The 15,490-nt window shown below is 46.2% G+C and overlaps 1 protein-coding gene across 4 annotated transcripts in view; it reads left to right on the top strand.

The window, feature by feature from the left end:
• LOC140424847 (integrin beta-1-like) overlaps window positions 1–15,490 on the top strand; it is a 169,610-nt gene that overhangs the window by 72,216 nt on the left and 81,904 nt on the right. For all 4 annotated transcript variants that reach the window (XM_072508341.1, XM_072508340.1, XM_072508339.1 and 1 more), the window contains exons 3-4: window positions 1,697–1,782; window positions 12,781–12,994. In XM_072508341.1, coding sequence (XP_072364442.1) covers window positions 1,697–1,782; window positions 12,781–12,994 — 300 coding nt within the window. The remainder of the gene's footprint in view (window positions 1–1,696; window positions 1,783–12,780; window positions 12,995–15,490) is intronic.

The raw sequence follows: 15,490 nt of genomic DNA on the forward strand, positions 1-15,490 counted from the left end.
TCATGGCTGATCTTTGTGGACTCAGCTCCACTCTCCGGCCCGTACACCATATCCCCGAATCCCTTTATTCTTTAGAAAGGTATCTATCTTTTTCTTAATAACATTTAAAGAAGGAGCCTCAACTGCTTCACTGGGCAAGGAATTCCAGAGATTCACAACCCTTTGGGTGAAGAAGTTCCTCCTAAACTCGGTCCTAAATCTACTTCCCCTTATTTTGAGGCTATGCCCCCTAGTTCTGCTTTCCCCGCAACAACCTGCCCGCATCTATCCTATCTATTTCCTTCATAATTTTATATGTTTCAATAAGATCCCCCCCCGCATCCTTCTAAACTCCAATGACTACAGTCCCAGTCTACTCAACCTCTCGTCATAATCTAATCCCCTCAACTCTGGGATCAACCTAGTGAATCTCCTCTGCACTCCCTCCAGTGCCAATATGTCCTTTCTCAGGTAAGGAGACCAAAACTGAACACACTACTCCAGATGTGGCCTCACCAATACCTTATACAATTGCAGCATAACCTCCCTAGTCTTGAACTCCATCCTTCTAGCAATGAAAGACAAAACTCGATTAGCCTTCTTAATCACCTGTTGCACCTGCACACCAACTTTTTGCGACTCGTGCACCAGCACACCCAGGTCTCTCTGCACAGCAGCATGTTTTAACATCTTACCGTTTAAATAATAATCCATTCTGCTGTTATTCCTCCCAAAATGGATAGCCTCACACTTGGCACCATTGAATTCCATCTGCCAGACCCGAGCCCATTCACCTAACCTATCCAAATCCTTCTGCAGACTTCCGGTATCCTCTGCACCTTTTGCTTTACCACTCATCTTAGTGTCGTCTGCAAACTTTGCCACATTGCACTTGGTCCCCAACTCCAAATCGTCTATGTAAATTGTGAACAACTGCGGGCCCAACACTGATCCTTGAGGGACCCCACTAGTTACAGGTTGCCAACCAGAGAAACACCCATTTATCCCCACTCTCTACTTTCTGTTAGTTAACCAATCCTCTACCCATGCTACCACTTTACCCTCAATGCCATGCATCTTTAGTTTATGCAGCAACCTTTTGTGTGGCACCTTGTCAAAAGCACTAGTTTAAAGATTCAATGATCCTGATACGAACATCTGCACCTTTTCTCATAAACAATGCCTTATACTAGGTATCGGTTGATTGATTTTTTTCCTGCATGGTGCCCAATGCCCTGCCATCTTTGCCGTAATGAAGGGTGAACTGATTAAAGCGTTTAAAACATCAAAAAAGGTTGAGTGCAGGGGGAAAATTTGTCCATCTACTATGAGAATTTAGAACAAGGAGGCACAATATTGAAAAGCTGTGGAGGGTTTTAAAAGAAAAGTTTAAAAAGGTGTGAGATAGGAATACTAGTAAAGAATAAGGGCAAAGAATGTAAAAAAACCAGCTGCCATGGCTAGCAAATTGTAATATGCTGAATGGGTCACTGGCCTACTTGGGTTCCAATGTTTGTAATATTTAACTTAACTAGTTTAATTCAAGACTGTCTATAATTTTGATATTGTGTAAAATAAATCTAGTATAAATGACTTCTTTCAAGGTCTTCTGAAATGCTTTCATACTGCTTGTAGAGTACATTTAATACTACTTAATGCCTATTAATGTAAATGACTGGACATATTTGCAATCTTAATTTGCCTTTTTGTGTTGCAGATCCCAGTGAATGTTTAAAAGCCAATGCAAAATCATGTGCGGAATGCATACAAGCTGGTAGAAATTGTGGATGGTGCACCAAAAGTGTAAGCTTTCAGTTATCAAAGTAAAAAATGGTTCCAGCTGCTGTCATTGTCTTAACTAACCCATTTCAAATCTAGAGAGCTTGACATAATGAATAAACTATGGCATGTGTGAATGAATTGTACATTGGAAGTACTTGGGAGTGAATTGAGCCTGAAAGGTATTGGCAATATTAATAGCTGAATGCTATTCTGACATTCTTTGCTCAAGTATTATACCAAAGTGATTAACCCCTTTCAAATAAATGTTTTTTTAAATAGCAGCTGTAATGTTTTGCGCACTTGTCAATCTGTGATTAATGAAATTGAAATACCACCGTGAGAAACAGTTTAACCTAATTTCTGAATATTTTAAACATTTAATTATGCTCATCTATTCAGTCATAGCTAGGGATTGTGCAAGATTGTATGACATTGATTTGTTTTAAAGAAAATTGCAGAAAGGGGTTAAATGAAAGTAGCAGGATTGGAAATGGATGGAAGCGAAGTAAGAGACATAGTGGGTGTTGAGTGAAGCTGGGTATTAAACAACAATCGCAAGTGATTTGGCCAAAGTGGACTGGGAGCAGACACGTTTAGGTAAATCTATGACCGAACAGTGGGACGCATTCAAAAAGGAAATAGGGAGAGTACAGGGTCAACATGTTCCAATAAGAAAAAGAGTGGGATCAACAAATCCAGTGAACCTGGATATCGAGGGATATACAGATTGGATCAAGAGAAAAAGGGAGGCTTATGGCAAATATAGAGGGCTCAAAACAGCAGAAGCCCTAGAGGCGTATAGATTGTGCAAGAGGGCACTTAAAAGGAATTAGGAGAGTAAAAAGGAGGCATGAAAGGATAGTGTCAGGTAAAACAAAAGAAACATCCTAAGTTGTTTTGCTACAAGTACGTTAAGGATAAAATGATGACTTCCGGGTGCGGCGATGACCAGCTGAGTCGCACGTTTCGGCAGCTCCCGGTGAAACGGGCTTTTGGGCTCTTGATAGGAGCCCCAACGGCAATTTTGACGGCTAAAAACACTGTGCGGTAAACCAGAAGGGAATCCCCCCTGGATACGGATGAAAAAAGGAGGAGAAAGTGGCCGGATTGCAGTGGATCCTTTAGAACAGCGGCAAGGAAGGCAAGCAAAAACCAAGATGGCGTCGGAAGGTGGCAGTTTAACATGGGGCCCTGAACAACAAGAGTTCTTGAAATGCTGTGTGGAAGAGCTCAAAAAGGAAATGAAGAAAGAGCTGTTGGCCCCGATACTACAGGCGATCGAAGGGCTAAAGGAGGAACAAAAGACCCAGGAGCGGTAGCTTCGGATCGTGAAGGCAAAGGCAGCCGAGAATGAGGACGACATACAGGGCCTGGTGGTGAAGACGGAGATGCATGAGGCACATCAGAAACGATGTGTGGAAAGGTTGGAGGCACTGGAGAACAATGCAAGGAGGAACAACCTGAGGATTCTTGGTCTTCCTGAAGGTGTGGAGGGAGCGGACGTCGGGGCATATGTGAGCACGATGCTGCACTCGTTAATGGGAGCGGAGGCCCCGGCGGGTCCGTTGGAGGTGGAGGGAGCATACCGAGTGATGGCGCGAGGACCGAGAGCAGGAGAAATTCCCAGAGCCATAGTGGTGAGATTCCTCTGTTTTAAGGATAGAGAAATGGTCCTTAGATGGGCAAAGAAAACTCGGTGCAGTAAATGGGAGAACGCGGTGATCCGCGTTTATCAAGACTGGAGTGCGGAGGTGGCGAGAAGGAGGGCGAGCTTTAATCGGGCCAAGGCGGTGCTTCATAAAAAGAAGATAAAATTTGGAATGCTGCAACCGGCAAGACTGTGGGTCACATATCGAGAGAGGCACCACTACTTTGAGACGGCGGATGAAGCGTGGACTTTTATTGTGGAAGAAAAACTGGAATGAGCGGGGTTATTAAAAAGAATGTTTGAACAAAGTGGTGGGGCGAATGTGGGGGGCGAAGAGGGGGGTTAAAAAGGGGGGAAAGAGGAGTTTTATGTACTAATCCTGCGATGTGGTAACTTTTCTCTCTTCCACAGGTGGTGATGGGGGAGGAGGGGAGGTGGAGGAGATGGGGCGTTGGCCATTGGGGGCGGGGCCAAGGGAGAAGCGCGGGCTTGGTTCCCGCGCTATGATAATCATGGCGGGAATAGAGAAGCAGAAAGGAGGGGGCGTCGCATGGTGCGAGCCGAGGTCACGGGGGAAGCCGAGATCGGCCAGAGTTTGCTGACTTCTGGGAGCAACATGGGGGGAGTAATTACGCTAGCGGGGGGGGGGGGTGGGAGGGGGGAATTACTGGGTTGCTGATGCTGGGGAGAGGGGGGAGCTGGTATGGGAGGGGATGGGTGGGGGGGCACCGCCTGGGGGAGATACAGCTGCGTGGGAACCGGGTGAGGAGCTGGAAAAAGGGGATAGCTAATCGACAAGGGGGGGGGGGGGGTGGGGGTAGGAAGCCCCCCAACCCGGCTGATCACGTGGAACGTGAGAGGGCTGAACGGGCCGATTAAGAGGGCACGGGTACTCGCACACCTTAAGAAACTTAAGGCAGATGTGGTTATGTTACAGGAAACGCACCTGAAACTGATAGACCAGGTTAGGCTACGCAAAGGATGGGTGGGGCAGGTGTTCCATTCGGGGCTAGATGCGAAAAACAGGGGGGTGGCTATATTAGTGGGGAAGCGGGTAATGTTCGAGGCAAAGACTATAGTGGCGGATAACGGGGGCAGATACGTGATGGTGAGTGGCAAACTACAGGGGGAGAAGGTGGTTTTGGTAAACGTATATGCCCCGAACTGGGATGATGCCAATTTTATGAGGCGGATGCTAGGACGCATTCCGGACCTAGAGATGGGAAAGCTGATAATGGGGGGAGATTTTAATACGGTGTTGGAACCAGGGCTGGATAGGTCGAAGTCCAGGACTGGAAGGAGGCCGGCAGCAGCCAAGGTACTTAAAGATTTTATGGAGCAGATGGGAGGTGTAGACCCGTGGAGATTTAGCAGACCTAGGAGTAAGGAGTTCTCGTTTTTCTCCTATGTCCATAAAGTCTACTCGCGAATAGACTTTTTTGTGCTGGGAAGGGCGTTGATCCCGAAGGTGAGGGGAACGGAGTATACGGCTATAGCCATTTCGGATCACGCTCCACACTGGGTAGACTTGGAGATAGGGGAGGAAACAAGAGGGCGCCCACCCTGGAGAATGGACATGGGACTAATGGCAGATGAGGGGGTGTGTCTAAGGGTGAGGGGGTGCATTGAAAAGTACTTGGAACTCAATGGTAATGGGGAGGTCCAGGTGGGAGTGGTCTGGGAGGCGCTGAAGGCGGTGGTTAGAGGGGAGCTGATATCAATAAGGGCACATAAAGGGAAGCAGGAGAATAAGGAACGGGAGCGGTTGCTGCAAGAACTTTTGAGGGTGGACAGACAATATGCGGAAGCACCGGAGGAGGGACTGTACAGGGAAAGGCAAAGGCTACAAGTAGAATTTGACTTGCTGACTACGGGCACTGCAGAGGCACAATGGAGGAAGGCACAGGGTGTACAGTACGAATATGGGGAGAAGGCGAGCAGGTTGCTGGCACACCAATTGAGGAAAAGGGGAGCAGCGAGGGAAATAGGGCGAGTGAGGGATGAGGAAGGAGAGATGGAGCGGGGAGCGGAGAGAGTGAATGGAGTGTTCAAGACATTTTATAAAAAATTATATGAAGCTCAACCCCCGGATGGGAGGGAGAGAATGATGGGCTTTTTGGATCGGCTGGAATTTCCCAAGGTGGAAGAGCAGGAAAGGGTGGGACTGGGAGCACAGATCGAGGTAGAAGAAGTGGTGAAAGGAATTAGGAGCATGCAGGCGGCAAAGGCCCCGGGACCGGATGGATTCCCAGTCGAATTCTATAGAAAATATGTGGACTTGCTCGCCCTGGTATTGACGAGGACGTTTAATGAGGCAAAGGAAAGGGGACAACTGCCCCCGACTATGTCTGAAGCAACGATATCGCTTCTCTTAAAGAAGGAAAAGGACCCGCTACAATGCGGGTCCTATAGACCTATTTCCCTCCTAAATGTAGATGCCAAGATCCTGGCCAAGGTAATGGCAATGAGGATAGAGGAATGTGTCCCGGGGGTGGTCCACGAGGACCAAACTGGGTTTGTGAAGGGGAGACAGCTGAACACGAATATACGGAGGCTGTTAGAGGTAATGATGATGCCCCCACCAGAGGGGGAAACGGAGATAGTAGTGGCGATGGATGCCGAGAAAGTATTTGATAGAGTGGAGTGGGATTATTTGTGGGAGGTGTTGAGGAGATTTGGTTTTGGAGAGGGGTATGTTAGATGGGTGCAGCTGTTGTATAGGGCCCCGATGGCGAGCGTGGTCACGAATGGACGGGGATCTGCATATTTTCGGCTCCATAGAGGGACAAGGCAGGAATGCCCTCTGTCCCCATTATTGTTTGCACTGGCGATTGAGCCCCTGGCGATAGCGTGGAGGGGAGTACTTAGAGGAGGAGAAGAACACCGGGTATCTTTGTATGCGGACGATTTGTTACTATATGTGGCAGACCCGGCGGAGGGGATGCCAGAAATAATGCGGATACTTGGGGAGTTTGGGGATTTTTCAGGGTATAAATTGAACATGGGGAAAAGTGAGTTGTTTGTGGTGCATCCAGGGGAGCAGAGTAGAGAAATAGAGGACCTACCATTGAGGAAGGTAACAAGGGACTTTCGTTACCTGGGGATCCAGATAGCCAAGAATTGGGGCACATTGCATAGGTTAATTTTAACGCAGTTGGTGGAACAAATGGAGGAGGATTTCAAGAGATGGGATACGGTATCCCTGTCACTGGCAGGGAGGGTGCAGGAGGTTAAGATGGTGGTCCTCCCGAGATTCCTCTGTGTTTCAGTGCCTCCCGGTGGTGATCACGAAGGCTTTTTTTAAAAGGATCGAAAAGAGCATCATGGGTTTTGTGTGGGCCGGGAAGACCCCGAGAGTGAGGAAGGGATTCTTACAGCGTAGCAGGGATAAGGGGGGGCTGGCACTACCGAGCCTAAGTGAGTATTATTGGGCCGCTAATATTTCAATGGTGAGTAAGTGGATGGGAGAGGAGGAGGGAGCGGCGTGGAAGAGATTAGAGAGGGCGTCCTGTAGGGGGGACTAGCCTACAGGCTATGGTGACAGCCCCATTGCCGTTCTCACCGAGGAACTACACCACAAGCCCGGTGGTGGTGGCTACACTGAAGATTTGGGGACAGTGGAGACGGCATAGGGGAAAGACTGGAGCCTTGGGGGGGTCCCCGATAAGAAACAACCATAGGTTTGCCCCGGGGGGAATGGATGGGGGATATGGAATGTGGCAAAGAGCAGGAATAACGCAACTGAAAGATCTGTTTGTGGATGGGAAGTTCGCGAGTCTGGGCGCGCTGACCGAGAAATACGGGTTGCCCCAAGGGAATGCATTCAGGTATATGCAACTGAGGGCTTTTGCGAGGCAACAGGTGAGGGAATTCCCGCAGTTCCCGACACAAGAGGTGCAGGACAGAGTGATCTCAAAGACATGGGTGGGGGATGGTAAGGTGTCAGATATATATAGGGAAATGAGGGACGAAGGGGAGACTATGGTAGATGAACTAAAAGGGAAATGGGAAGAAGAGCTGGGGGAGGAGATCGAGGAGGGGCTGTGGGCAGATGCCCTAAGCAGGGTAAACTCGTCGTCCTCGTGTGCCAGGCTAAGCCTGATTCAGTTTAAGGTATTACACAGGGCGCATATGACTGGAGCACGGCTCAGTAAATTTGTTGGGGTGGAGGATAGGTATGCGAGGTGCTCGAGAAGCCCAGCGAATCATACCCATATGTTTTGGTCATGCCCGGCACTACAGGGGTTTTGGATGGGGGTGACAAAGGTGCTTTCGAAAGTAGTGGGGGTCCGGGTCGAACCAAGCTGGGGGTTGGCTATATTTGGGGTTGCACAAGAGCCGGGAGTGCAGGAGGCGAGAGAGGCCGATGTTTTGGCCTTTGTGTCCCTAGTAGCCCGGCGTAGGATATTGCTAATGTGGAAAGAAGCCAAGCCCCCGGGGGTGGAGACCTGGATAAATGACATGGCAGGGTTTATAAAGCTAGAGCGGATTAAGATCGTCCTAAGGGGGTCGGCTCAAGGGTTCACCAGGTGGTGGCAACCGTTCGTCGAATACCTCGCAGAAAGATAGATGGAATGGAAAATAGAAGGCAGCAGCAGCAGCCCAGGATCGGGGGAGGGGGGAGGGGGGGAGGAGGAACCAGAAGGACTCTCAGGGTTGTTAATATATACTGTATAATATGTATAGGTCGTTGCTACAGGTAATTATATATCGGACTGTTAAATTATATTTTTGGAGAGTGTTACTTGTGATAAGGCAGTTGCCAATTAGGGTTAGTTTTCATTTTTGTTATTTATTATTTATTCATTTTCTGTTTATAAAATAGGTCATTGTTATTTGTGTTGTTATAATATTGTGTAAAGGATGCACAATGTACTGTGTTGGTTGACCAAAAACTTTCAATAAAATATTTTTTTATAAAAAAAAAAGGATAAAATGATAACAAGGGAAAGAGCAGGGCCCATTAAGGACCACAGTAATAATTTCTGCATGGAGCCGGAGGATATAGGTAAGGTTCTAAATTTATACTTTGTATCGGTGTTCATTCTTGAGAACACTGTTGGTATAGAAATCAGGGAGAAGGACTGTAATAAAATTAAAGAGATTAACAAGACAGAGGCGGTTGTGAGTGGTCTGTCAGGCTTAAATGTCGATAAATCTCCAGGGCCAGATGAATAGAATCATAGAATTTACAGTGCAGAAGAAGGCCATTCAACCAATTGAGTCTGCACTGACCCTTGGAAAGAGACCCTACTTGAGCCCACGCCTCCACCCTATCCCCGTAACCCAGTAATCCTACCTAATCTTTTGGATACTAAGGGGCAATTTAGCATGGCCAATCCACCTAACCTGCACATCTTTGGACTTTGAGAGGAAACTGGAGCACGCGGAGGAAACCCAAAATGCAAACTCCACACAGTCTCCCGAGGCCGGAATTGAACCGGCAGCAGTGCTAACCACTTGGCCACCGTGCTACCCTGCACCCCAGGCTGTTTAATGAGGCAAGAGAAGAAATGGGGGCGTTGGCAATAACCACATGAGAGGTGCCGGAGGGCTGGAGAATAGCCAATGTGGCACTATTATTCGAGATGGGAGGGGGGGATAAACCAGGAAACTACAGGCCAGTTAGTCTAACCGCAGAGGTGAGAAAGCTATTGGAAGAAATTCTAATAGACACAATTAATCTGCATTTGAGGAGGCCGGAATTAATCAAGAACAGTCAGCATGGTTTTGTTAAGTCGAGGTCATGTCTGACCAATTTGATTGAATTTTCAGAAGAGCTGACCAGGTGTGTAGATGAGGTAAATGCATTTGACGTAGTCTACTTGGATTCAGCAAGGCTTTTGATAAGGTCCCACGTGGGAGACTGATAGCGAAGGTATGAGCTCATGGGATTCAAGGAAATTTGGCAAATTGGCTGAGTGGCAGGAAGCAGTGGGTGATAATTGAGGGGTGTTTTCTAACAGGAAACCGGTGTCCAGTGGGGTCCCGCAGGGATCAATTTTGGGGCCCTTGCTGTTTGTGGTTTATATAAATGATTTAGATATGTATGAAAAGGGTTAATCAGTAAGTTTGTGGATGATATGAAAATTGGTGGAGTGGTAAATAGTGAGGAGGATAGCCTTCGATTACAGGAGGATATAGATGGGCTGATCAGTGGTAAATGGAATTCAATCCGGATAAGTGTGAGGTGATGCACTTGGGCAGGACAAACAAGGCAAGGGAATACATGATAAACGGCAGGACCCTGGGTAGCACCGAGGATCAGAGAGACCTTCGTGTGCATGTATACCGGTCCTTTAAGGTAGCAGAGCAGGTGGATACAGTGGTTAAGCAGGCATACGAAGGAGAAAATCAAATTCGCCATCCGAGGGTCAGACGACGGTTTCCACAGAACATGGGAGCCATTCACCCAATTGTTCCGGGGCTTGTTTGTGGCCAACAAACAAGCCGAAGAATAGCCAGGTGGCCAAGAACCAGGGGAAAGGAGCCAAAGCATGAGAGGGAGAGATAGACAGGGGGAGGGGGGTGGACACAGCTCAATCCTAAGAAGAAGGAAAGGCGAACCACGGGGGGGGGGGGGAGGAGGGGGGGGGGGGCGGGGGGGGAGAAGAGTAAGAGTGACAGGGAACAATAGAGGAGAGCCAGGGAGGTAGGGGGGGGGGGAAGAGAGAGAGAGAGAGAGAGGAGACAGGGAAACGTTAACTAACTTGACATCCACAGGAACAGAGAAAAAGGAGAATACAGGCGGAGGATGGGAGGGCCGGCTGAAGCGGTAGTGTGCACGAGAAGACAACGGCGGCAAAATCCACCCGGGAGAAGCAAGGGGCAACACCGGCATCAGACCCATTCGAGGAGTGCCCTCCGGAATTGTCTCTCTGGCACAAACAGATGCCTACTTATATACATATCCTGTGTACACAATGGCAAATATACTCTGTTCAAAAATCCAATAAAAAACATTTATATAAAAAAAAAGAAGGCATACAATAAGACTTCCGGTGGTGGTCAGGGAGTGAGTGGTCGCACATTTGGTGGCTCCCGGTAGAGGTGGAATTTCTTGGTCCTTTCCCACCTGATTTAGGAGCTGTTTGCTGCGGTGTGGTGCATGAGCACTGAAGAATTACAGTACTCCATTGGTGGAGCCAATTTATGGCTTACCAGACGAGTGTAACGAGTAAGAGGCAGCAGCTTGACACGGACCCGTGGCGGTTGTACTTCTTGCATGTGCACTGGGTGTACTCCGGATTGATTTCTTTGAGTTAGACGAGGTGTTGTTGTGTCGGTGGTGGTTGGATCGGAGAATTCATTAACTCCACTCTGACCACACGGCGTACTGGGTGGATTTGCGGGTGGTACAGGGGGAGGCTCAGCGGCCGCAGTGAAGGTTGGATGTGGGATTATTAACGGTTTGGGGGTTTGTGAGAGAGTGAGGGTGGCCATCCATTACGTGGCACTGAATAATACCAGGGACGCTTCTGCCTCCACGCTGTGGGAGGCGCTGAAAGCGGTGGTAAGGGGAGAATTTATAACTATTCAGGCGCACGGAGAGAGAGCAGAGTGGGCTGAGAGGCTGAAGTTGATGGAGAACATTCTGAGAGTGGGCCAGAGATATTCGGTGGTGCCTGAGAAGGCGCTACTAAAGGAGAGGCAGAGGCTTCAGATGGTTTAGGCTGGTGTCCACTGACGCAGACGCGATGGGCTGAAGGGCCTTTCTATGCTGCATGACTCTGAGGACAAAAGGCAAAGCTGGGTCTTGAAACCCCCCACATAGAACAAATTTGAAAGAGAGATACAGAAACAGGTGATTAGGAATTAATGGAAAACTGAGAGAAAAATATGGAGCTTTTCAGTAAAGACATGGGCTCAAAAGTGGAGGTGGGATGTGGAAGAGGAGGAGCCTGTATCTTTCTGTTTGAGACCTGGCTGTGTTTTCCCTACATTATAATAGTGACTAGACTTCATAACTACTTAATTACCTGTGATGCACTTTGAGACATGTTGAGGTAATAAAATATCCTGTCAGGTCTTGAAGAGAATATTGCAAGGTTAGGCCAGGTAATTTGTTCAATACGGTTAGTCTATGCCTCCTTTCCTTCCATCAGAGGTCCTGATCATGAAAATATTTTTTTTGCTTAATAGACCAGATTTTCAACTTTAAGCAGAAAATTGAACCAAAATAATTTCAACTTTCAAATCGTAAATGTTGAATGTGCCCTGCACAGATGTTTAACTTGCTGAAGTTTGAAGGATGCCACATTGTCAAGTAGATTAAATGTTTTTCCAATTTCATGGCAAATAATTGCCCATATGGAACATATGCACATTGCATTTGTTTATGTTAATGGTGTACTCGGGGCAACAAAAAACATTTCTCTAAGAGGAGCAAACCGCCTGTGACCAAACCAGAATGCTTATGTGTGCAATGAATGACTATTCAGTCACACAATTTCCCCTGGCCTAATGTAGCACTGAAGGGGAGATATCCAACATTTCAGCAAGTAGTCACATTCTGCCACCTCCCCGCAAACCTGTGCAATTGACAGTTGCCAGCAATCAGAATTATTTCTAATGCCCAGACATTAATCGGAAGATCAAATTCATATTGTCTTTCAAGGGACCACTCTAGTTATCGGGTAGGGTAACTTTTTTGTGTTCTTGCTAGCTTACATATCAAACCCCATGCTTCAGACAGAGTTTGTCCTCGTTGCAAATATGGTGAACTCTTATGACGCAGGACTTGGGGGTAGAAAACCAATTTCTAACTACAGGTAGACTAGAATATTTTTATATATACCTCCGCACCCACATGTAGCCTTAAGGTGAGGGAAGTTGAAAGTATTGACAATTGGAAAAGCATAGATCTCTGAGCTTGCCTGTTTGGCTGGCTGAAGGAGAAATAGTGTGCTGCTGCAGGAAATGTTGCAGCTTCATTCTTACTATACCCAATCAACTGATTTTTCTTTAATGGCTGAGGCACCAGTTAGAGCAGAAAACCTGTGACTTCTGGGGTTCAAGCAAAATCCAAATTGAAATGCTTAATGTTGAGAGACTAGGTGATGGATACAGGAGAGAATAATGCTGAGGTGCTAAAGTGGTTGGGCATCACAGTCGAACAGAATCTCAGCTGTGACTTGTTCAGATTTACAATGGGCAGTCTTGATAAGAAAAGTCTATGTAGGTAGGTCCAAATGAAGAAGTAACTGCTGACTCTGCCTCGAGTTTACATCTGCAGTGTGATTTAAGCATGGTAATGGCATCAAATGACAGGAAATAACTGGTTCTAAATTAGGTTAGGAGTAAAAAAAATACGGTTTGTTTTAATCTTAATCTACATCTCAAGCGTTTGAACTTGCCTTTGTTTTTTGTAGGGGTTCTTGCAGCAGGGAGAGCCAAACTCTGCACGGTGCGATGACATAGAATCATTAATCACGAGAGGATGTGAAAAAGATATTGAAAATCCCAAAGGTTCACAACACGTAGATGCTAATAAACAACTTACTGGCCGTACAAGTGGTGAAAAGGTAGAGCTGAAAGACATTACACAGATTCGGCCACAGAAGCTAACCCTGAAATTGCGATCAGGTATTTCTTTGGTTTTGTTACTTGGTGTAGGGTAGAATCTGATTTTTGTTTTGTATGCATTGCTGCAAATTAAGGCCTCTGAACCCTTCAAATTTATGCCAAAAAGAAATTGTGACAAAGTGAAGTGGTTGGGCACCAAGCTTCATTGGGTGTTCAGAACTGATTTTGCACCATCATCAAATCCATCACCATCGAGCACCCAGTAACACTGCATTGTGCGGACCCAGCCATAGGACTATTGACATGTAAACTGCCTCTTCCTCTGAATGGCATACTTGAGCATATTGCAGCAAATTGATAAACATCTCAACAGCACCATTACCATAAGCTACTTTTTCTATCTCAAAACTGTCCACATTTTGCTCTGCACCTTGATATTCAAAACACCTGTAGTATGCTACTTTTAGGCAGTGGCTTCTGACTACAGCTTCCTAGTTTTTCTGCTGCGTGAGGATCCCTCCTACTTTAATTTTCTTTTTCTTTCATTGTTCCTCAGGATCAATATTAGATTCCGGAAACCTACTGCAATTTTTATGTAACTCTGTGATCTGAAGTAATCCAAATGTTCATATTTTCTTAACTAAGATATTTTAGGCTTGTATGCTATTAACGGTGACAGTAGAATAGCTCATTGGCTGGACAGCTGGTTTGTGATGCAGAGAGATGCCAACAGCGCGGGTTCAATTCCCATACCAGCTGAGGTTATTCATCAAGGCCCTGCTTTCTCAACCTTGCCCCCCGCCTGAGGTGTAGTGACCTTCAGGTTAAATCACCACCAGTCAATCCTCAAAGGGGAAAGTCCTCTGGGACTGTGGCGTTATTTACATTTTACAGAATATATAACCTTTAAAAGAGAAGTGGATAAATGTTTGAAACGTAAAAATGGGAATGGACAAAATGATTAGCTTCTGTAAATACCAGGTATATTGTGTGTTCGTGCCTGTGAGAGCATATGTAAAGTTTGTATGATTCAATGCCAAAGAGAAGGAATTTAACCATTGATGTTATCAAAGAACGGCTACAGCATAGTAGGCCATTCTGCTCATCATGCCTGTGGCAATTATCTGAAAAAAATAACTAGTCTCATTCCCTGCCTTTACCCCGTAGCCCTGCAAATGTTTTCATTTCAGATTATCCAATTTTCTTTTGAAGTTCTCGAGTTAATCTGCCTCCACTGCACATGTTCAGGCAGTGCATTCCAGGTCCTAACCACTCACTGCGTTTTGAAAAACAAATTAGTAATTTTGCTGTTACTTCGCTCACTTTAAATCAGTGTCCTCTGGTTCTTGATGCTTCCGCCAACAGGAACAGTCTATCCCTGTCTTTTCTGTTCTGACCTCTCGTAATTTTTAACACCACTATCAAATCTCCTCATAATATTTTCTGCAAAGAGAACAGCTCCAGCTTCAACTAATTGAAGTTTCTTATCTCCAACATTTTTTTTGAACCCTCTCTATTGCTTTCACATCCTTCTTAAAGCATGGGGCTCAGAACAATACTCCAGTTGAGACTGCACCAATGTTTTATATGGGTTTATCATAATTTCCTTGCTTTTGTACTCCATATCCCCATTTGTAAGCCCAGGAACACTTTGTGAACCACTTTCTCAACTTAATCTTCCACCTTCAATGAAGTGAGCTCATGGACTCCAGGTACCTCTGCCCCTGCATCCCATTAAAATTGAACCCTTTTTTAAAAAAAACGTGCCTCCCCTTGTTTTACCACCAAAATGAATCACTTGACAGCTCTTTACGTTAAATGTCATCTGCCGTTATCCGTCCATTCCACCAGCCCCGTCTATGTCCTTTTGACGTTTAACACTATCCTCCTCACAGTTCACAATACTTCTAAGTTTTGTGTTATCTGCAAAGTTCATCATTAATAGATATCAAGAAAAGCCGGGGTCCTCATAACAACAACCTTTCCACCAGGATGAAAAACTACTGTTCACCACTACTTTGGTTATGACCAGTTCTCTGTTTGGGATATGAATATCTGGACATCTTGTATCTTTAAATTCTTTAGATTATGTTTATCAACCAGCCTGTTAGGTGTCTATACAGTAAACAGATTATCTTGCTATCCACTGTTGGTAGAAAATATGATAATGAGACTTCCTGCAAGGTCAAGATATTCATTATTATGGTAGTCTCTGATAAAATTTGAGTATACAGATGTTAGATCGGTTTGATTTATGAGGACTCCCGGTGGCAGTGATATGCTGAGCGGACGCTCATCAGGTGGCCATCCTCCCAATGGGACCCAAAATACGGAATTTCCTAGGATTTTTGGCTCAAAAAGCCACCCAAAACTCCTCTAAGCCCAGAAGGTATTAAAAGCGAAGAAGTAGGAGGGAAGATGCTGCCAAACGGTATCACAAAGGGCTGGTGAGAAGGCAGAAGCGGTAGAAAGGGGTAAGAGCAATGAGCGTATGGACCAGCGGACCCACAAGACATGGCGGTTGACCCGGCGAACCAAGAGAGGGGGTGACCGGTG

Source organism: Scyliorhinus torazame, chromosome 6 (assembly GCF_047496885.1).
Source record: "Scyliorhinus torazame isolate Kashiwa2021f chromosome 6, sScyTor2.1, whole genome shotgun sequence".
NCBI classification, from domain to species: domain Eukaryota; kingdom Metazoa; phylum Chordata; class Chondrichthyes; order Carcharhiniformes; family Scyliorhinidae; genus Scyliorhinus; species Scyliorhinus torazame.